This window comes from Muscardinus avellanarius (assembly GCF_963383645.1).
Source record: "Muscardinus avellanarius genome assembly, chromosome: 7".
Taxonomy (NCBI): domain Eukaryota; kingdom Metazoa; phylum Chordata; class Mammalia; order Rodentia; family Gliridae; genus Muscardinus; species Muscardinus avellanarius.
In genome coordinates this window covers 61,783,253-61,807,353 of record NC_137793.1, presented here as the reverse complement: position 1 = coordinate 61,807,353, position 24,101 = coordinate 61,783,253, and the positions used below count along the sequence as shown (strand labels likewise).

The following is a 24,101-nucleotide window of genomic DNA, read 5'->3' as shown; positions in this document are numbered from 1 at the left end:
CTGGCTTTGAACCTGCTCGATCCTCCTGAACCACGCCTGGCTCAAGTTGGTTTTTAAAGCTGTATACACAGCCGGGCGTGGTGGCGCACACTTGTAATCCCCGCGCTTGGGAGGCGGAGACAGGAGGATTGCAAAGGTTCGAAGCCAGCCGCACGCGCTGGTTTAGGAGACCCAGTTTCCAAATAAAAATATAATAATAGGTCTGGGAGTGTAGCCCGGAGGTAGATGGGCTTCCAGTAACCCCAGTACCACCAAAAAATAATAATTATAAATAAAAATAAAGCTGTATACTGCCCAGTTTTGTATACATGGCAGAAGACAAGTCATTACAGAGAACTGTGTGCACTGATAAAGGGTTAAAACAAAATTTAAACATTTACAATTATGAATTAGCATGAAATAAAACAGTTCCTATTTTATGCCACTGTGGTAAGTCAATGTGTCCCTATTAGGGCCTCCTTTATTACCAAATTTTCTAAGAGAAAAAATGGAAACATGAGGGGGAAACTGGTTGGAATGGGCTCTAGAGAATTAAAGTTGCCTTTTAGTTTTTGTTCTTGTTTTTGTTTCTTATGGTACCAGGGATGGAACCCCCATCCCTAGTGGCTTTCTATTCCCGGAGCTTTCTACTCCAAAGTTATACTCCCAGACCTATTTTATACTTTATTTGGAAACAGGGTCTCACTACGTTGCTGAGAGCCTCACTAAGTAGCTGAGGCTGGCTTCAAACCTGCGCGATCCTCCTGTCTCAGCCTCCCAAGTACTTGGATTACAAGCGTGCACCAACATGCCCAGCTCAAGTTGTTTTCTTGAGTATTAAGGGATAGCCTCTTCAACAAATGGTGTTGGCAAAACTGGTTAACCATATGCAGAAAATTGGAAATTAATCCCACTTTCTCACCCTGCACAAAAGTCAACTCAAGATGGATCAAAGACTTGGAAATCACACCAGAGGCCTTGAAGCTCCTTGAAGAGGGCATAGGTCCAACACTGCAACACATAGGCACAGACAAACATTTCCTCAACAAGACCCCAAAGGCACAACAAATTAAAAGGAGAATCAATACATGGGATTGCATGAAACTAAAGAGCTTCTGTTCAGCAAAGGAAACTGTCAAGAACCTCAATCGAGAGCCGACAGAATGGGAGAAGATTTTTACCACCTACACCTCCGATAGAGGACTAATATCTAGAATATACAGAGAACTCAAGAAACTCAACACTAAGAAAACAAAGCATCCAATAACAAAATGGGCAAGTGAACTAAATAGACACTTCACAAAAGAAGAAATTCAAATGGCCAATAAGTGCATGAAAAAATGCTCAACATCACTGGCAATCAAAGAGATGCAAATCAGAACTACCCTGAGATTTCACCTAACTCCAACTAGAATGGCAATCATTCAAAACACAAACAACAACAGATGCTGGTGAGGATGTGGAGAAGCGGGAACTCTAAGACATCATTGGTGGGATTGCAAATTAGTGCAACCACTTTGGAAAACAGTATGGAGAATCCAAAGAGGAATGGAAACAAATCTACCATTTGATCCAGCAATACCACTTCTGGGTATCTACCCAAAAGAAAAGAAACCAAACTACCAAACTAATGCATGTGTATCTATGTTCATAGCTGCACAATTCACCATAGCCAAACTATGGAACCAGCCAAGATGCCCATCAACAGATGAATGGATTACAAAACTGTGGGATATGTACACAATGGAATTTTACTCAGCCATTAAAAAAAAACTCAATTACATCATTTTCAGGGAAATGGATGGAACTGGAGGACATTATGCTAAGTGAGATTAGTCACAAAAAATAAGAAAGCAGATGCTTTCCCTAATATGTGAGAGTTAGGGAGAAATGGGTCATAGAAGGAACTCTAGATGAAAAAGGAACTCCTATGGAGGAGCAAACAGGACAACCTAAAGGAGGAGAAAGGAGGGGGGAAGAGGAAAATCTCTAAAACACACAAGGTACTTAAACATATCCAAGTCAACCACTAAGCCAAGCAAGGGAGGGAGGGACGGGGAGGGAATGGGGTGGGAATTGGGTAGGGGTTAAATCAGTGATGTGTACATGTCTGTACACACACAAGTTTTTTACCCCAATATGATGTATGAATATAATGCACCAATAAAAATTAAAAATACAGATAAAAGAACATGAAAAAAAAAGATTTACAGGGGGCTCAGAATATAATACAGGGGAAGGGTGTGTACCCTGAGTTCAAATCCAGCAGAGAGAGACAGAGACAGACAGACAGGCAGACTGGAGGCCAGCCACACCCATGTGACAGGAACCTGTCAGGCAACTCTGCTAACCACAGACTTTGCCTGGCCAGCTGGTGGCGAGCCATGTGTAGACAGCATGTTAAAAGTGGCCAAGGCAGATGAGAAATGGAGGTCAGTTTACAACAGAAGACTGGCAGGTGGCTCTGTCCTTAATCATGACCACGGCTGCAGCCGAGAGCTGACGGGGAGACCGAGGCAAACGCCACACAAGTGGCTGACTGCCTTCTTCCCTGCTTACAGTGCCCAGTGGCCTGGAGTGGGCACCTGCCATTTGTGCTCTTGACGATTCGTTCAGTGAGTTTAGTCTTCAAGTGTGCTCCGTGACCCGGATTAATAAGGGCATTTTTTTATCAGCTGCCAGCGGGCAGACCGGCAGACTTCTGTGATCTCAGCAGGCTGCTTCACAAGCATGGTCAAATTCAAGTTTAATGAAAACTATGCCATTTACAAGGAGCTGCGAAGCCAACTCGTGTTTATTTCCCGCTGTGGCTTACACTGGAAACAGTAACTTCCCAGTCTAGCCCTGGAAGGAAATGGAACTCTTCCAACTGGAGAAATCTTTTCTCCATGTTAGAATAATAGAATTATGGAATCTGAAGAACAGGAGAGCAACAGCCTGAGGGTACTTGCATTTTAAAATGTAGACTGGCGGGTTGAAATGATTTCTGGGCTCACACTAAGTGCTAATCAAAAGCGGAGTCAGCCTTGGTGGTACACACTTGTAATCCCAGTACTTGGGAGGCTGAGACTGGAGGACCACAGATTCAAGGCCAGCCTCAACAACTTAGTGAGACCCTGTTTCAAAATGTAAGAATAAACAGATAAAAAGGACTTAAGGTATAGCTCAGAGGTAGCACAATTCTAGGTTCAATTCTCAGTACCAAAAGAAAATAAAAAAGGAACATGAGAATATCCTGCAGCTTCGGCTCTGTAAACGCGCCTCTTTTTCAGCTGGGCTGACTTGGAGGGGCTGTTATAGAGGTTGGTGTGTTATATTCCCTGAGGTTTGGCCAAGCACCAACTTTATACCTCATGAACACTGGGAAACCTCCCTCGCACGTGCTGAGCAGGGGGGTCACAGCTCACTTGAATAGAGCAGATTAGAGGGATGTTCAGGCCTTTTGCACTGACCTGTTCTCTTTGTTAAGACTCCAAATCGTTGAGCCGCTCCTCCCTGGTCTCAAGACAGCACAGCATGATTCCTGGCACTTACGTGAGGCCTTTATGATCCCAGAGCATCTCCCTGTGAGCAGGTGTCCCCTGCTGCTCCAAACAAGGGATCCAGCTGGTCTGGACGAAGGGCAAGCCTGAGGGAAGCAGAGGCTCCATGCCCTCGGAGAGCTCTGGTTGCACAGAGGAGCATCGCCTCAGCCCTGTGATGTCCTTGATTACAACGTTTCCAAGAGGGATCGCATCCACTTCTTGCTTTCATAGCCCTCTGCTCCTAAATCCCCAAGTAGCTAGACTTGCTGCCTGGGTGCTTCACCTGATTGTCTCATGAGAAAAATCAACATTATCTTTCACCCTTTGCCCATCACAGAGAAAGAGATGCTTCCCCACACTCATGAGAAGCAACCCAGGCTTATCCGTACATCCTCACAGTCTAAGCTGGGGCATCACCGGGCACAGTGGCGGGCCTCTAACCCCAGGACCTGGGAAGCTGACACAGGAGGATGGCAGGTTCGGGGCCAGCGTGTGGTAACTTAGAGAGACCCTGTTTCAAGATAGAAAACAAAAAAGGGCTGGAGTAGAGCTCGGGGCTAGAACACCCATGAGTTTAATATCAAAAATAAATTAATAAAAATAAAAATCAACAAACATAAAATGTCTTTGTTGGTGGTACCCTCTCTCTGAATTCACCTGTGTCTACCCTACCTAATCCTAATTAGAATGAAGTCCTTTCTAAACACTTGAAGACTCCTATTCACACTGTATTTCTTCACCACTGGCCTTACTTTGGGTCAAGACTGTGACCCAGCCTTAACTCCCTTTTATACAACCTGATATATGTCTGCTTCACAAAAATTAATAATGCTATGTCCCTGATTAAAGCAAGCTTGCTTGCTTGCTTGCTTTCTTTCTTTCCTTCCTTCTTTCTTTCTTTCCTTCTTTCTTTCTTCTTTCTTAATTTTTTTCATACTGGGGGTTGAACCCAGGGATATTCTAACTCTGAGCTACAACTCCAGACCTTTTTTTTTTTCTTTTTATTTAAAACAGGATCTCACAAAGTTCCTGAGGGCCTCCCTAAGTTGTGGAGGCTAGACTCCAACTGTGATCCTCCTGTCTCAGCCTCCTCTGTACTAGAATTACAGATACGCACTACCATGCCCAGCTTCCCTGATTAAAACATCAATTAGGCTGGGCATCTAGCTCAGGGATGGAGCACTTGCCTAGTCTGTGAGAGGTCTGGGGATTGGCCCCAGGCACCAAGAGGAAAAAATCAATTGCTCCTCACTCTTCTCAGGATAAGATTCTTACTTCTCAAAATTTCAAATACTGTCTTCTCCCTTTCTCTTTAGAGTCGTCTCCTTACACTCCCCAAACACTTCACCCTCACACAAAGCTCACTCAGTAGTATTTGATCTTCCCACAAGAGCAAAAGTAGACGGTCACCAGTCGAGTTATGCGGTGACTGCTTAGAAGAAAAAACCTTGACAGCACCTGCCGATGGAACAGACCTGAGGAGGGGAAGCCACAGGAGGAACCAGGGTCACTCCAGCATCTCACCACACTCACTCTTCACTGGAGCAGGGAACAGGGAAGGGCTGAGGTAAGATGATGAATCGCATTTTTGACATGTGGAGTTTGAAGCTCCTTTGGGCTATCCAGGTGGAAATATTGTATAGGGAATTGAACTGGACGGCGTTCAGAGGACAGGCATGGACTAGAGATGAGCACTAGGAAGGATGCATATCATATGTAAATGAAGCCGCAGGTGTGGATGACTTTTCCTTGGGAAAAAAACCAAGTGAGATTTTGACTGGTGTGCGCCACTTCAGTGACCTGTGTATCGTCTAGTCTCTCTTGTTTTCTTCTGTTAACCTTTCCACCGTTCATAGTTCCTCGGATTATGAATTTATGTGGAAAGGAAACTTGTCCAAATTTTAGAGGTGAATAAACTGCAGAGGTTTATTCAAGGGCATTCCCAGAATATGTGGAAACAAAAACGCAGGTCTATCTGGACGTGTTGAGAGTTAAGTCTGAGAGTTCCTGGTACTCGGAGGTCTACACATCCTGATAAGTATTTAAGTGTCACACTGATGCAAGGGACATGTTATGCATAAAAACTCAAGGTGATGAAGAAAGGGGGAGCAGGATTCTGAAGTGGACCCACCAGAGTTTAAAACATTAGTAAACTGCAAAGTTGGACAAAGAGTTTGAACTTTCTGACCCTCTGTTTCCTCCTTATTAAAAGAGATAAACAATAATTACTTTGAAATGCTGTAAGAAATAAAACCAATGTATTTAAAAATACAAATCACGTAGAACTTTCCCCAGTTATTAACTAATGATTTTCTCCAAAGATATTATGAAAACAAATATTACTGAAAAATATATCAAAGGCTCATTCAAATTCTACTAAAACATTAACGTCTTAAAAATGCAATAATTTACCTCACCAAGATTTGAAGACTAGTTATTACATGTTACAATACCTTTAAATTCTCTATTGTATCCACGATTATGCATCAAAATTATACTAAAATAATAGTTGATCTTATTATAATGTAACACATTATATAGAAATAAAGCACAAAAGGCACTATTGTGACATCTTGCTAAGCAACTACCTAGATTGTCAGATTTAATTCATTCAAATATGAATGTAGCCAAAATAAACAGCGCAGTTGTAAAAAAAAAACCCAATAAAATGAACCAAATATCCTCAAAAATATAAATGAATAAAAAAATAAAAAAATGAATCATTTCCTGTTTTATTCATAAACTTTTGTGTCCAGATTTGGATCTCTATTCTACTTTCAGAGTTTAAATACAAAAGCGTTTCAGCTGGCAAAAGTCTCAGATCTTGCTTTACCAAAGATTTTTAGATGCGAAGATGAATAAACACTGCAGGATATGAGTTTCAGGGAAACAGTCCTCTTGCAAGAATAAGACCGCTGGGATTCACTTGGGGAAATCCTCAGAAAATTCTGCAAAGGCAGCATTAGCTTTACAGTTATTGTTTTCATAATCTGAAGATACAATTGTATAAAAGTTGCACCAGCACTCTGTGACACGCTCACACAGTCACATTTGAACTCCGCCTTTCTGTTGTGACGGCAGCTCCACTTGGAGCCCCAGTGCAGCCACCCTTGAGCGGGGAAGGTGAGCGAGACCGCTCCTCAGCACACCGCGGGCACTTCCTGGGCTTGCTTCTTACCTGCCTCCTAAATGTGGCTCAAAGCAATTTACAGTATTGATCCCCCCACACACTAAAACTGTAAAAGATTGACAAAAAAAAAGTCATGCTAGAAGAAAAAGAAAGGCAGATGTGCTAGTGATGAGTCAAGAGAGAAAATAGGAATAAAACATTAAATTTAACAATGGTCAACCAGAACAATGACAACTAGAGGAAAATAAGGAAGAAAGAACAGGTCATACACTTCTTAAGGTCAAGTTTAGCTTCAAAGACATTTTTGTTCATTATAGAATGAATTTATTTCAGTGATATGATAAGAAACCTAAACAAAAGTCGATATTTTTGTGACAACAGTTACAAAGTAGTATATAAGTGATCATGCATCCTCCTGCTTTAAAGGCACTTATATAGCTGGGCATGGTGGCGCACGCTTGTCATCCCTGCGCTTGGGAGGCTGAGACGGGAGGTCTGAGCAGGTTCAAAGCCAGCCTAGGCTACTTAGTGAGGCTCTCGGCAACTCAGTGAGACCCTGTTTCCAAATAAAGTACAAAAAATAGGTCTGGGAGTGTAGCCCAGAGGTAGAAAGCCTCTGGGTTCCATCCCCACCACCACAAAAAATATAATAAAAATAAAATAAAGGCACTTATACCGTTACACCCACACCCCATAAAGAATTTCTTTTGGAGGTGAAGAGCATATAAATCAGGTTCTTTGCTGAGAATTAGATTGTAGAGTACTAGTTGTTTGTATAGTTGTTTCCAAAACTGACTTCTTAAATCTCTGCTAATAGAGCTCACCTTGGTTTATCATACCAGCTGAATACTTCTTCAATAAAATTAAAAGATCAAGCCAGGGTGGTGGCACATGCCTGTAATCCCAGTACTTGGGAGGCTGAGACAGGAGAATAGATAGTTTGTAGCCAGCCTCAGAAAATTAGTAAGACTTCGGCAACTTACCAAGACATCTTTTTAAAATAAAAAATAAAGTAGGGCTGGGGGTATAGCTCAGAAGTAAAATGTCTCTGGGTTCAATCCTCAGTAGCGCGCGCGCACACACACACACACACAATTAGCCTTCAAAATGAAGTATAGAAACTGGAAACTGGAATATAGTGTGTATTTGGTCAATGCCTGTCAAAGTGAATGAAAACCATAGAGGAAAGTATTGTTAGCATGGATCTGAGACCATCAGATCACACACACACACACACACACACACACACACACACACACACGCATGCACAGGTTTATTTTATTTTTATTATTATTATTATTATTATTTTGGTGGTACTGGGGTTCCTGGAAGCCCTTCTACCTCCGGGCTACACTCCCAGACCTATTTTTTAAATTTTCATTTTGGAAACAGGGTCTCCTAAACCAGCGCGCACGGCTGGCTTCGAACCTGCGTGATCCTCCTGTCTCTGCCTCCCAAGCGCGGGGATTACAAGTGTGCGCCACCACGCCCGGCATGCACAGGTTTAAAAGTACTGGTATCCTGGTTCCATCCCTGTCCCAGTCTGCAGTACGAGGAATTTGGAAATCTTCATCCTACAAACTCCTCTTTATCCCCACTGAGTCTGTTGTACCACATTGTAGCCAGAGCACATTTGGTTCAGTCCCAAATGTGAATTCACCTTTCATAAAAATGTCTTGTGCCTACTTTATTATTATTATTATTACTATTTTGTAACCATAAAAAATTTCTGTCTGATACATGTGCTATGGGGAAATTGTTGCTGAATGTAATTTCAACATTGCTGTGGGAAAGTGTAAACTAGGAAAGGGAAGTATGGCAGGTAGCAAAACAGAGGCAGGGCAGAGGCTCAAGGTGGAGGCTCAGGAAGGAGGCTCAGCTGCGGTCTGCTGAGCTCAGGTGGCGGGACTGCCCCCCGAGAACCTGAACAGCTTCAAAGCTCCTGGGGGCCGAATGTGCTCTTCCCATCTCCTCTGTTCTCCTTCCTTTTCCTCGGTGTCTTATGTATCATTCTCAATCTGCAGACAGGCTTTCTCTGCTTCTCTACGCGCAAGACCATTCACCAGCCCCCAGGATGACATCACCTCATGCCAGAAATGCGTGTACTTGTGCATGTGCATGTGAATACACACACACACACACACACACACACACACACACACACACACACCAGAGAGGGAGCTGACGGACCAGGCTCTGGTGAGTTCTGTGGCTGGCCTCACCTTAGGAGCTGCTGAGCGGTTTCTGCGGCTGAGAAGGCTGCTCTGGGGGAGGAAGCCACACTCAAGAACCCTTCCCAGCCAAGCAGCATGGGGACCTGCCAGGAGGCCATGGAAATCAGCAGGCTGAAATCAACAATCCCAAATCCAAAAAATCTCAGGCGTCATGAGTGTTTATCTAAAAATATATATACTTAGAAGGAGAAGAAAAAACAAAACCGGACCTAATTATTAGGTACTTTGTATCTATCATGCGGTTCTTTGAGGTGATTCTGGGTCAGGATCCCGGACATGCCGGCAACGGACTTCCTCCTCCCTTCTCAATATGCTGTGTTCAATCCAGGCAATTGCGAGCATAACTTGGCTACCTCTGGAGCAGGGTGCCGTCTGTGAAGCCCAGCAGCCTCTATCCCTCCCCATAACTACCAAACACTCATCAGGGACTGTGGAGGCTCTTGAGTTAGAGATAAAGAAGTAGATTCTTCTCCATCCCTCTTCTCTCCCCCAAGTGAAACCAAAAGAAAAGCCCTCAGATGGACGAGGGCTCGTTGATGGAGGCCAAATGCAGAGAGAGTGAGCCGAGCCCTCAAGAGAGGCAGGGTGACCTGCAGGGGCAGGCAGCCACAGCACCCACGGCTGCTGCCCAGCTCACTGCCTGGCTGCCGCGGGTGCTTCTTACACTTCAGGGACAAACTGAGGCTCAGGTCTGAGGGATCTGGGGTCCAGATACTGTATTGCTAATGAGTTTGCGGGGATGCTGTTGCTACTGGTCCACGGCCCATGCTTAGGGGCGGCAAGACTGTAGAGACCGTGAATTCTGTAACCTGAAAACACTGCATGAGTGATGTCTGAGATGCGCTCTCCTCTGCAGAAAGGACCATGACAAGGATGGGCTTGTGATTTGGGTTCACACATCGCAGGCCATCGTTCCACAGGGCCTCTGAGTCTACTGAACCGGTGGAGTGAGCGGACTGTTTGTAGTAGCTCTGCAGGATAATGAGAGGGAGGCCCCGGGAGAGGAAGGAGAAGCGAGAAGATCCAGGAAACAGGGAAGAGGCTGGACATGAAAGGGAAGGGGGATCCACCATGCCCACGACCACATGGACCTGGAGAAGAAACTAGTAAAAATGACTGCAGCCAGCGAAGCAGTCGGGGCTTGACACCACTGTCAGTGTTATAAAGAGGTTGATAAATATGGGATATAATACTAGATATACCCATTAAATTTGTAGCAAATTACCTAGTTGAATGGTGAGGCAGAGAGCTCCTGCAAGGTTCTAGAGTGCTGGGTGTGGGGGGCACATGCCTGTAATCCCAGTGAGTCAATATGCTGAGGCAGGAGGAACCCAAATGTGAGGCAAAGGTGAGCAACTGAGCTCAAAATAAAAATTAAAAAAGCCGGAGATACAGCTCGGTGGCAGAGTGCTTGCCTAGTACATGCAAGGCCTTGGGTTTGATGCCCAGGATGCTCCCCCAAAATTCTAGGCAACATTAAACAATAATTTCAACATAATCACATTAATATGAAGAACTTACAAAAATTAGTTCCAATAGCATAGAAAATTCACACTTGCAGCCCAAATAATGTGAGTAAACCTTTCTTGTTTAGCCTGTGTGTTGCCATCAAATTTCCTCAACTGGAGCGCCTTTCCATGGATTTCACACGGGTGAACCTACCACGGTAGTGCAGGTAGGAAACATAGTGTGTTTATCTGTGCAGATTCTTTTTTTTTTTTTTTTTTTTGTGGTACTGGGGTTCCTGGAAGCCCTTCTACCTCCGGGCTACACTCCCAGACCTACTTTTACATTTTTGTTTGGAAACAGGGTCTCCTAAGCCAGCACGCGGCTGGCTTCGAACCTGCGCGATCCTCCTGTCTCTGCCTCCCAAGCGCGGGGATTACAAGCTGTGCGCCACCACGCCCGGCTATCTGTGCAGATTCTGAAGAAAGTGAGTTCATCCCTTGAATTGGCTCAACAAAATACCAACAATGTCTGAGGAAGCAGAGACAGGAGAATCACAGATTCAAGGCCAGCCTCAGGGCTTAGTGAGATCCTTAGCAATCTAGCAAGACCCTGATTAACCTGATTAAAAATAAAAGCAAAAAGGACTAGGGGGGAGGTAGCTCAGCAGTAGAATGCCTCTGGATTCAACCGTATTTATATGGGAACGGTATGGTTATATTTGTGTTTAGATGTAAAGTTTACCCTCCGAGTCCTTGAATACAGGGAGTCTAAGCTTTACCTGGGGATATAGGACATATACGAAAATATTTTAAGACAAAGTGGATCATAGCAACTGCTATAAAAAAAATAAGGCAAAAAAATGAGGGTTTTGAGGACACAGGGACAAAATGCCTAGGAATGTTGTCTCCAAAGAGTTCTCTGAAGGAACTACTAAAGGTGACAATGGATTGAAGGGTCAGGACGGCCAGAAACAGGATAATGAGAAATGCAGAGATGAGAAAAGTCGCCACAGTAGAAACATAAGGCTCCGTGGAGAAAGGGCAGGGAGCTGGGCGGGGGTGGGCATGGGAGGGAGCAAAAGAAGAAGACTCGGTCTTTGAAGGCGACACCATTCCAGAGCCTCTGGCATGGGCTCCAATTCCTGGCTCTTCTCTCTGGGTTCCACAAGCTGTCAGACCCCAGAAGTTGGTACCCTTATCATAATGAACATTCTTTGCCCCAAACATTAATGTTTCCTTGTTCCCCAGATATCAGAATCATGTTTCTTTGGTTGGCTTCTTGGGACCCCCAGTTCTGACTCAACTCCACATAGCTATCCTGTCTCTCCCTGTCTCTGCAGTCTGCTTACTTCCTGACTTTGCCAACAAAGCAGGTGGTACCCAGGGTGGTCGGACTCCTCCTCTTCTTTCAATTCCATGCAGCACTGTGCTTTGAGAACCTTTCATGGATGCTCATTACATTTTTTTGCCTTCCTAACTTCCATACATAATTCACATGGCACAGTTTCATACATCTTTATTTGTTCTAATATTGCTGTTTCCTGCAATTTCTCATTTATTTGTTCTGTCTTGAAAAACTTTGCACAGGGTCAGGATTGCTGGGTTCATGGCTAGCTGTTTTGTTTTACTCTCATTTCAAGCATCTATCTGAAGAACATGTGGTAGGTGTAAGTGATTACTGATTAATGAGCAAGAAAGAGTTTCCACAGTGAATGAACGGACTATATCCTTTTAAACAGTTATGTGAACGGTGCTGGGCTAAATAGAACCATGTTGAAGACAAACTTACCGGAGAAGACGCTGGGAATCTTGGACAGAAAGCTCTTGACAGTGCGGATGGGAATTCCATTCTTTTCATCTTGCATCCGTGCTATGACGTCTTCCATCTAAAGGACAACAGACAATGACAGCCTTAGAAAGCCACGCCATTTGAGAAAACCTGCTTCTCAGGTTTTCTGTGTGCCAGCTTCACTCAGCTGAGAACAGAGCTGCGGTGTGACCTTTCTACACTCATCACATGAATATTTTAAGTTTGCCCAACAGGAGTGGAGACAATATAAAGAAAAAATGGTCACTTTTGAACCATTCCCATTAAGTTAATAATGCAAATTTTGTGCTTTGAATACCACCTCTCCTGGCTTCACATTCTTTGGTTATAAAATTTGAGGTAAAACAGTGTTTAGTTTTGAAGTGGTTGATAATCACAGTCATTGAAAATCACACTTTATTAATGTTATCTTTACTGAACTCAGTATGAAAGTATGAGCCTTTCAAGTCGGCTTGGATCCTCTTCAAGCAAGAGAGCTTGTATGACTTGTTTAAACATGCAAGTCTTACAACCTGCCTAGAAATCCAGGAGAGATTTTTAATGATGGTTATTTCTCTGCTGAGGCACTTACTGGTGTGAGATGAAACACACACACACACACACACACACACACACACACACACACTCATATAATAAAATCAGAATAACATCATAGCCTTCTGCCCAATTAGTAGATTCCACTGTATTGTTCTTTCTTCTGACTTTGTTAATATATAGTCTCTATTGCTTAGAAAATTTGTCACAGTTCTAAAGGGCTATACTTTACAAAATTGAATGTAAAATTTAGTGCTAAGTAGCATTCACTCAAATCATAGGCTCAGACTTTCACCATGGGTTTCTCTCCATGTGGGTCCCTGTGAGACCTCTGTGCACACTAAAATATCCACGTTGTCGCAGGGACTTGAAGTCCATCCACCTGCTCACTCACTCCACAGTGAGGCAGTGGCCACCAGCTCTCAGTCAGACTTACCACCAGTACCCAGGACATTGAAATGAATACCATTGTTTGACTCAAAAATGTACCACCAAACCTCGCTGGCTCAAGCAGCAGCCTTGCCTCATGGGAGGCCCCGATTCTGGTCTCGCTGGCCCCGACACCAGCCTAACCCCTCAGCTGGCTCTGATCCTGGCCTCAGAGGCCGCAGTAGTGGCCTTGCCTCACGGCAGGCTCCGATGCTGGCCATTGGGCCCGGCACCAGCCTAACCCCTTGGCAGGCTCCGATCCCGGCCTCGGAGGATCAGTCCACCAGGTAGCCAGGCCACTACTGGGGCCATCAAGAGTGGGATCGGTACTTGCAACGCAGCATGCACAGAGAAATATCACAGAAAATATAAATCAGATGCTTCCCCTAATCAGCAATAACTAGGAGGAAAGGGGCAACAGGAAGAGGTTGAGCTATAGAAAGGGCCCTATAGTGAAGCAACTAATGTGACCAATCAGAGGGTATGGAATAGGGGAGGATGGAGCCTCTTTAAAATGCAGGAGGTACATAAACAAATGTATCAAAGTTATTCACCAAACAAGCATGGGATGGAGGGAGGGGGAGGGAATGGGATGGGGGCTAGATGAGGGCTGATAGAATGATGTGTGCTTGTATATCCTCTCAAGTCGTGTACTCCAATGTGATTGATATATGACTACAATGCACCAATTAAAAATAAATAAATAAATAAATAAATAAATAAATGTACAGCCAACAATGAAAACTAAGGTGAAATTTGGATAAAGTTTGCAGTTTAATTAGCACTGTATCAACATCACTTTCTCATTATGATCATTATGCCATGGTTATATAAAATGTTCACATTAAGGGAAGCTGAGTAAGGGGCCCATGGGAATTCTTTGTTATTTTTGTATCTTTTCTGTGAGTCTAAAATTATTTCAAAGAAAAATAATGGTCTCAACTTTACATCAATAAATTGTCAAATTCCTATCAACATAGCTTAAAAATGCCTTTCAGCTAAGCAATCAGGTTTACTTGGATAAGTATCTCCAGTTTTTTTTAATATGGGAAATACCCGGGGATATTAAAAGAATGTGTTTTAACACCAGTCAGGTCTGTATTTGGCTCTCAGCTCTTCTAATTATCAATTATTTTATTTTAAAAAAGTTAACTACCTTCTCTAAGACTCAGTTTGTTCATCCATAAAATAATAAGAATAAGATTTATAATTACTCCTTCACAATGCTTTCGTGGGATTGGAGTTCGGATAGAGAATAGTATTTTATGGTTAAAGGACAAGACACAGGAGCCCTGGGTTCTATCCCAGCACAGCAAAAATGAATGAATGAATGAATTAATTAATTAATTAATTAATGATAAATAAATAAATATGATACAACATATATAAACTCTGATACACAGACAGGAAAATAAATATTGGTCTTGACACATGTGTATATACCCCAGATAATGGAGATGTTTATTCTCTACTTCCACGCAGAGGGGAGTACCATTCACCTACTCTCTACCTTTTTCTTCTAACTTATTCCAGGGGAGCTGGGATGACTTATCAGACAGTTGGGAATGAAAAATTGCCCATCAGGGCCTGTTCTGGTTTGAGTTAAAAATGCCCCCAAACCTCATGTGTTAGGCACTGTAGCTAGGTACTGAGGTGGAGAATGCCTGCAGAAAGTGGGTCACTTGGGCCATGGCCCTGGGGACTGTATCTGTCCCTGGCCCTCTATTTTTGCTCCATCTTCTTTCAGCCACCAGGACTAGGAGCATATTTTCTCCACCATGTGCTCTGCCATTGTGGTTTCTGCCTTGGAGCCAGCCAACCATGGACTGAACCTCTAACACCCTGAGCCAAATATACCTTCTTCCTCTTCATTGTGCTTGTCAGGTATTTTGGTCACAGTGACACACACAAAAAAATGACAAAAGAAAGAGCTAACTAAAACAAGACCCATTCCTCATTACTCTTCTCTTGGATGGAAAACCATATTCAACTCTGCTGATAAGGAGTAGCCTGCTGTGGTGCATGAGCAAGTCTATTCAGGCTGAGCTTAAATTAAGATTTAACTGTGCACAAACACTTCATTAATAACTTTGTCAGCAATCAAGGGTGATTTTTGGACCCTTATATGAGCTCTTCTCTTTTGCTGTAGGCCTCAGTTCGGAATTCAGTTAGAAAAGAAAGGTTTTATTGCATGTGTTTTTAAACCAGGCCTCCCAAAGGCCTCAACAACAAATACCCTACTTTTTGTGTATTAAATATATATAAGTGTAGAAACAGGAAAATAAACATTCCATTATGACTATTTTGTTGCTATTTGCCCTTGATTCACCTGACCCAATGTTCTGAAATGAACTAAGCTGCTTTGCCTTGCCCTGTATTGGGCCCTAAACCCTATATTATCTGCTTAGTGGTTTAAACCAGGCTGGATTAGGCAGCCAGGGAGACCCCTCTGAGACTTCCACTTTAATCACCTCCACACCCAGGGATGTGGCCACAGTCACCACCACTTAGGGGCTGGACCCAGGTGCACAGCAACAGGCCCTGCACTGTCTCTGCTAAGTCATACTTCTTCCCAACTCAGTGGACTCCAATGAAGCAACACTAGCAGGCTGGGTATGGAGAGTCACTTCTGGGGTTGTGTTTCAAACACTTCCATGTTTACTAAGCCGTAATTTCTGTAACTGAAAAAATATGTAAACACTGCCATAAAAATAAAATTTGTGTTCTTGACTGAAAATGTGATGGTGGGAATGTATTCAGCCATTTCCATTTTTATCCAGATGTGATTTACCCACGAACCTTGCTGCAACTTAGAATGAGCAAAAATAAACAGATTACACCAGAACAAGAACAACCAAAAAACTGTTTCTAAAAACTCAAGTCCGGTCACAAAGGCCACATATGAAATCACAGCCACCCACCCACTGAGGCTCCGTGCACATTCTCACGGGGCCTGGTAATTGTTATGCTCATCATGGCTGAACATGTCTAACCATCTGGTCTCTCATTACAGCGATGGGTGAGATGGATGCTAAAAGCAGGCAGAGTGATACAGCAAGATGGATAGCAAGGAGACAATGTGAAATGCAACTCCAACAAAGAACTTTTGGGTACAATTTCACCTAAAGCCAGACAACTCAGACACTTCAAATATTCCAAGAGGAGCTCTATATACATAATGTGTGTGTCTGTGCACACATGTGCACATACACGCATGCGCGCGTGCGCGCGCACACACACACACACACACACACACACACACACACACGTAGTTGCCCCTTGGTGTTTTGAGGGACTGATTCCAGGACTCCTTGAAGACACCAACATCCACAGATGCTCAAGTTCCTTATAAAAAAAAAACCCAGCATTTGCATGTAATCTATACACATAGTCCTGTATCTCCAAGCTGGTCAGAGTGCTGCATATGTGTAATCCCAGTACATGGAAGGCTAAGACAGGAGGATTGTAGATTTGAGGCCAGTCTCAGCAATTTAGTGAGGCCTTCAGAACTTACTGACATCTGTTTCAAAATAAAATAGGAATAAGGATGTAGCTTAGAGATAGAATTCCATGGGACCGATCCTCAGTTACCACACACACTCACAAAATTATCTCCAGATCTCTTTTACTACCTAATACAAGGTAAATATTATATATGTAGTTGTTATACTGTATTAGGTAGGGAATAATGACAAGAAAAAACATCTGTACATGCTTAGTACAGACAGAATTTTTCTTTATGATATTCTTGATTCATAGTTGGTTGAATCCATGAAGAAACAACAGGGGCTGAGAACCAACACTGTACATACAAACATATGTCATGCTGTCTCCAAATACATACATACATGTCATATACTATTTGGAAATTAATATTATTTGTAAATATGTCTTATAAATGTCTATTATAAATATATTTCATAAACATATATGTGTATAGATATGTGTTTGCATGTGTTCATAAGAATACTGTGAAGTGGCAAAGAGGTAGCAAGTGTTTTTATCCTCCTGAGCTGCTTTCTGGGGAAGCAAGTGAGCATGGGATAACAGAATCCTGGAGTGTGGACAAGAGGTCTGACGTGCCTTGGGGCACGAAGGGTCCCTCTGAATCTTCTTCATCCTTAAAGGAAATTAGTAGCAAGGCATCTTACAATTTCTTCTAGCTACATAACTATTGAAGTCTGGTAAGTTTCCTCACTACAAAGAGATGAGGATACTAAATTAAATAGGACGGTCTACAAATGTATTTCTGTCTGACCATCAGCACATTTTATGTCAATGGAAATGGCAGATGAAAGGCACGCATTAGGCCAGTGGTACCTACGGAGTGAGTTCAAATCCTGGCTGTGCTGCTCACTAACTGTAGGAACAAGTGAGTTTGTATATCACCTTAAGATTCGGCTTCTCATATGTAAAAAGGAGAAATAATACTAGTATACACTATGTGTTAATTATGATGGAGTAAATTTTTAAATGTAAAAATTCACTATGCAATCATATGTAAGCAATAAAACAGGATTGAATTAAAAAAGAAAGCCATGCTAGTTAAATGCTTCCTCTTCCTGGTTTTCCTCCTTTCCCTGGGTTAGAAAGCCACAGACCCTTTTTCTTTTACAACCCAGCTGTAGTCAACCGCCAATACTTGTTAGACGCACTGGAAGACAAAGATGCCCATGGATTATACCTTATATTTCTGGTACAAGACTGGGTTTATGTTGGCCCCTGAAAGACAGGGAATTTGATTAGCAGAAATGTCAGGAGAAATATTCGTGCATATCACCAAGAACCACATAAACAATGAAGAAGTTGCATTTTGAGAAATGGGAAATGAGATTACATCTTTTTCTGACAAAATTAAAATGTCTTTGTGGGCATGTTTTCTGGATGAATTTGCCTCTTGAAGTTCCTTAGAAGAACAAAGGATTGAAGTGAATTGAGGACTCTGCAAAATGAATCCTTTATTCCATGCAAACTAATTCACAATGTATGGTAGAAGTAAAACAACTGTCTCTTGGAAAGTAGCTTTGAGAATATCTGTGCCTCATTAAGTCCAAAGCTTTTTCTTAGCCTGGTGTGGTGGCACACGCCTACAGACCTAGCAACTCTGGGGGCTAAGGCAGGAGGATCTTGTGGTCAAAGCCAGCCTCAGCAGTAGCAAAACCCCATTTTAAAAAACAAGAAAGAAAGAAAAAGGAAAGGAAGGAAGGAAGAAAAAAGTCAAGCAAGCTTTTTTAATACCCACACTATGAAATCTTTCATGTTTGAATTACTAGTAAAACTTACTAGGGAAACTTAGTTTTCCCTTAGATGTGAACTTATTGAAGAAAGAAATCTTAGTTTATTCATCTTCATATTGCTAATTAATATACAAAATACCAGCCCATAATGGAGGCTAAATAAAAATATAGAGGGATATGCTAAAGTTTACTAAAGGCACATGTTTTATTTTTCTGAGAGGATCAAAGAAAACCAAGGGCCGTGTAAATACAGTTCGTATCACTTTGAACATCATTTTGATGTATCATTATAATGCACTAATGAAAGCATTTGTAAAAAGTACTTAGTAAAAGTACTTTAAAAGCATAATTCACTAATAAAATCTTTTGAAAAGATTTCTTTGGAATTATTTTTTTCTTAGCCAGGCGTGGTGGCACACGCCTGTAATCCCAGTATTTGGGAGGCTGAACAGGAGGATCGCAGTTCACGGACAGCTTCAGCTACTTAGTGAGGTCCTTTGCAATTCAGTGAGACTCTGTTTCAAAATAAAGAATGAAAAAATAGGGCTAGGGGTGTAGCTCAGAGGTAGAATGCCCCTGGATTCCAGCACCACAAAAAAAGAAAGAAATTATTTTTTCTTATCTAACACTTGGTGAAAAAACAAGGTAGAGGCAGAAATCATGGGACAGAAGCGATCGACGTGTTGCAGGCTGGAATACCTTGCTTTCTGTTCACTTAACTCGGGGATTCCTCGGCTATGACAGATGCATTGGAGCTGGCAGTGGCTGTTGATGAGGCTGTCTCTCTGCTCCTGAGGCTCTGCTGAGTTTGGCCAGCACAGGGCTCTTCCAGGAGCCCAGAGCTGGCCTGAGCTCTGCGATCGTTGGATGTTGCTCTGGTGCCTGTGACGGGCATCCAGGCTGCTCAGGTGAAGCAGCCCCACCCACACCCACAAGAGGGAACAGACTACACAGCGTCCCTTTCGGAAGAGTTCAAGGGGGCCACCAGACAGGGCATCCATGCTGGTGAGAACAAAATTGCTGCCTCCAAATCTCCCTGGTTCTAAACCATGGTGGACATTTGGCTCCATTTATCTGGATCTCTGTTGGCCCAAAATTTGCCACAATATCACTGCTAAGGATTTCACTGAGCCCACAGCTCTGCCACGACCCCAGACCACAGAGGTAATGTTGAGGTAGGCTAAAATAGATTGTGCTCTGTAGGTCTGGAAGAGAAATTAGTCCATCGAAATTTTAGAGGAGGCTTTCCAACTTCTTGTGATAACCGTCCCTAAGTACAGGAGACGGCGAAGATGGAAATGAGAGACTGAAGAGGCACACTCACTGGGCCGTGTCTGCACAAACATACTTTCAACTTACTGTGTGCACCATCTCTTCAAGCGCTACCTGGCACAATGATAAAGGGATCGCTAAAGGCTTCTTGTGTTTCTAGGCAAGTAGATGGTAACGCATGTTACATCATTTCAATCTCCTGCGGTCCTTTTCCTTCTGGAAGCCTTTCTAAGGAAGAAACTGATTTGCACTTCTGAATGGAGCAGTAAAGGCAGGCCAGCAAAGAAGAGCACTTTTAGTCTCTAATGAAATGTAAATGAGATTAAAATTTGCAACACAAACTGGTTTTTGCTGCAATAATTTAATTAAGGTTGCTTCTAATTGATATGACCCCGCACATTACAGCTATAGCAGTTGGTATCTTGACTCGGAATCAATTACTTTTTTCCTGTGGAAAAGCTGCCACTCTCCAGAGGAATTATGGCTGGGAGTATGAACTATAAAACTTAGTTACATGTAAGTCTCTCCTAGTTCATCTTGAACATAATCATATTTTCTGATAAAACACTCATTCACATGGAAGGTACAGATTTTATCTTTATGATTTTACAGAAAGTAGAGATCGAGGTAGATTTTTTGGATGTGTAGATGTTGTTTGGGTTATTTTTCAAATACAACATTTCTCTCACCTGTCTCAAGAAATATAATATCAACTCAAAATAAGTAAACAGATGAAAGACTGTGTTGCTGTGTGTGTCAGTAACTGTGTGTTAGTAATTGTGCATGTTAGTAACTGTGGATGTCTACCACTTGGGCTACCTGTGGCAGAATCTCAGTTTAGATTGCCACAGAGGAGAAAATGCTGAGTTTAGGAGGGGCCTGTGGCAGCCCGCCTCCAGCCTTTGAGGTGGTGAGCTTCTGCAGCCCGCTGAACCTCCTTTTGGTTCTCTAGTGCAGGGAGCAGTAAGCAGGGCTGCACAGGCCATCTGATCTTTGTAGTTTACAGTCCAGAAGCCCAAGGAGAAGCTCCTTCTCCCTCTCATTCCCATTCCTGAATTATAGAGCAAACATTGACATACAATGTGTGTGTGGTGCAGTTAGAAGGGGTTCTAGGCAGACTCAAGAATGGAATGGAAAGAGGAAGGGATAGAGTATATAATAGAAAAAACCAGCCTGGGACAGAGAGAAGGAGGAAGAGGAAAAGAAAGAGGGAGAGAAAGAATGTGATGGGGCAGGAGAGAGGGAGCTGGGATGGCGAGGGAGAAAGAGAGAGAGAAAGAGAATCTGCAAAGGGCCTGTGTAACCAGCATGCTCCGGCATGCCCACTGCTGCAAGCTTTAGGAGGACAGGGGCTTGGGAGTGGTCCCTCCGCTTCCCGCCGGGCCTGGGCCTCGTTTTGCTCTAAAGCTAGGCTCCGCTTAGCTCTTCAGGACATTTTTCTTAGGTTTTATATAAAGAGGTGTTAAGAGTCATACAGAACAGCCAAATAAGATCTTTAAACCTGTAATATTGTTTAGTTGATGCCATATATAAAGTTCATGTGTAGCTTGCTTGAAATTTTCTCCTGAATGGACTCCTTAGCCCCGAGTTTCACTCCCATCACTCTGCTTAAGGGAGAAAATAATCCCAGAATCCAATCAGAAATAAGTCTGAGTATTTCACCTTTTGTTTAACAATCTCATACTTCTCCACTGCATGATTCAAAATCCTGATTCTGGCCCTAAAACTGGCTACTGCTGACCACTGCCTGCCCCAGGGCCCGGGGCCTTGCCCTCGCGGGCACTTTGCCTTCTGCGGCCCCACAAGCTTTCCAGATCCAACTCTGCTTCCAGGATTCCTCAGCTGCCCTCTTACCCAAGTCACTCTTCTCTGCCCCTTTGCTACCTCTCCCCTATCCACCTACAATCGTCGCCCCTCTGACTCCTTAGATCCTCACTTGTGGCTCGTATCTGATATCCACTGTCACCTTTAGATTGTAAAGGCTTTGATAATGTGTGTCACTTCGCTGTCAGACTCATGGCCACAGGGAATTATGGAAGCCCTCTAGCTTTCACTTTATACCCTTCTCTGCTGCTTTTATAGGCTTTTGTTTTGTTGTAGCACAAGTATATACAGTGTTACATATACAGTTAATTTTTTTTCTATTTGTATTATTTAAGCACTCTCACTTTCTTTGTATACATGCTGTTATTGGTACATTGTAGTTATGCATGGAGGGTCAGTGATAGAAGCATACCCGCACACAGCGCTCCTGTGTTTCCCTCTGCATGGCTGCTTCATCCCTTCACCAGCCTGAACATGTTGTTGAGAGTGGTGCTGATAATTTTGTATGTGTAAAGAGCATTATTTGAGCCATTTCCTGCACCAAGTCTCCTTCCTTCCCCACCTCCCTCCCTTTACTCCCTTCACTATTTTATGGGAATCTCTCCTCATTTATCTACTTGCTTTTGTTTCCTAATTTTTCTCTAGCTTCTACATATGAGAGAAAGCACACAACCCTCACTTTCTGACACTGGTTAATCTCACGCAACATAATAAAAAATTCTCACCTTTTTATAATTAAAGTCCTAAACTCTAAGTCTGCATTCAAATAACTGTTATCACGCATTGGAGGTCAAATATTTTCCACCTATTCTGTCTGCAAACATGTACGATTCTGGATGACTTTGACAACCAACTGGAGATCCAGAAATTATTTTTTAATCTTTTAAGTTCAAAGCTAATGGATTACATTATTTATATTCCTTTTTTATTAATCACATCCCTTTTTTAGTTCAGAATTCTTGTTTTTTTTTAATTTTTATTGGTGCATTGTAGTCATGCATCTTAATGGCATAAAGGACTTGTGTAGACATACATGCACACATCACCCAATTAGCCCTTACCCGATCCGCACCCATTCCCTCCCCATCTCTCCTTCCCATGCTTGGCTTAGTGATTGAGTATGATATGTTTGTTTAAGTACATCATGTGCTTAAAACCCTAGAAGACAAAATCAATAGTCTTATCAAATCAACCCTCTCTCAGAAAGGTAGAGCAGAATTTTTGATACATTAAAGGTCTTTCATGTAAGCTTTTAATTTTTTTTTCCTTAAATACTGGAGGTTGAACCCAGGGCACTCTAATTACTTGTCTGTATCTTTTAGCCATCTTATTTATTTGTTTTGAGACAGGGTCTCACTAGGTTGCCCAGGCTGGCCTCAAATTTGTGATCCTCCTGTCTCAGCCTCCCAAGCAGCTGGTATTGCAGGCGTGTACCACCAAGCGTGGCTCTTATGAACTTGGTATTAGGCAAGTGTTTGATTTCAGCTGAGTTCTTCTTCCTTCTTCTATTTTAGTTTCTTAAATCAACTTGAAATCCAGCCAGCCTCTAGAGTCTAATGACTCTAGACCAACAGACCAATTGTTCCTTAAAATAACATCATTAATGCATATTTGAAAAACAAAATATCCGAAAATAGCCATTGATTTTGATAAGGGAAAAGTAGAGAATGCAGACTATGCTCTGGATTCAGCTAATCCTCTTGAGGTTTTGGCAGGAAGAACCAATAAAAGACACCAAGGGATGCTCAAAGGAAAGGTGCCCTTGATGCCAACACAGAATACAGGAGATTTCTGATAGCGTTGGAATAGACAAATTCATGTTTCAGTTCTTTAACTTAAATCTCAGTCTCTCCTTGTAGCCATTTATGTCTGATATTCATAAACCCCAACAAATCTTCCTGAAGCCATTCACGTCTCCCAGCTCTTTGGATAATACATCCTGTATGTGCGTTGCGTGTTACTTGCTTTCATACACGGTTCCTGTGACTTATACTTGTCTCACTCAAGCTTAAAAGCCAGGGCCACTCAGGAGTTCAGATCTCGTCACTAGCACCCCATGTGTCAGGTTCCCAGTACTCATCAGTCCAGAGAGCCTGACTCGGAGCATCACACTCGCCTTCCTGTTACAACTGCCACCACTCCTAAGAGTCGTAAAGGAAACCTGGTCGACTGTGGCCACATGGCCACACAGACCCACTTCCAGATAGCTTGAACTAAATGTCCTCTCTCCCTTCAACACCTCTGTGTTTCTCCAGGATGGCAGAACGGTAAAGTACGTGCTTTCTTCCTGCTTCCTGTTGCAGAGCAGAGAATGTGAACAAACTCACCGCAGGTGGCTGCGGTGTGAAGAAGGATCACTTCTCTCAGCCCCTGAGCTGACTGAGAACAACAGACTTAACCCTTGGAGAACTTAATGCAGTGTTTTGTGATTCACAGGATGTCGCGTTTGTTGAAAGCCTAGAACATTCCTGTGATTCTTCAAACACCCTATAAGGATGTAAAGTTATGTCCCGGGATACTCTGAAAACAAATGGCACTTCCACTGGCTTCTGGAGCCTTTGTCCTGCCTTCTTTCCTCATTAGCTAAGAATTCCTCACATTTTCTCGATTTTCCCCTCAGAAGAAGTTTGCCGTTGTTTCCTGGGCAGAATTCTCTTGGGAT

The 24,101-nt window shown here is 42.8% G+C and overlaps 1 protein-coding gene across 14 annotated transcripts in view; it reads right to left on the bottom strand.

Annotated features, from left to right (window-relative positions):
• RGS7 (regulator of G protein signaling 7) overlaps nt 1–24,101 on the bottom strand; it is a gene marked incomplete at both ends in the record, with an annotated part of 439,059 nt that overhangs the window by 223,093 nt on the left and 191,865 nt on the right. For all 14 annotated transcript variants that reach the window (XM_080698947.1, XM_080698950.1, XM_080698943.1 and 11 more), the window contains one exon: nt 12,105–12,201. In XM_080698947.1, coding sequence (XP_080555073.1) covers nt 12,105–12,201 — 97 coding nt within the window. The remainder of the gene's footprint in view (nt 1–12,104; nt 12,202–24,101) is intronic.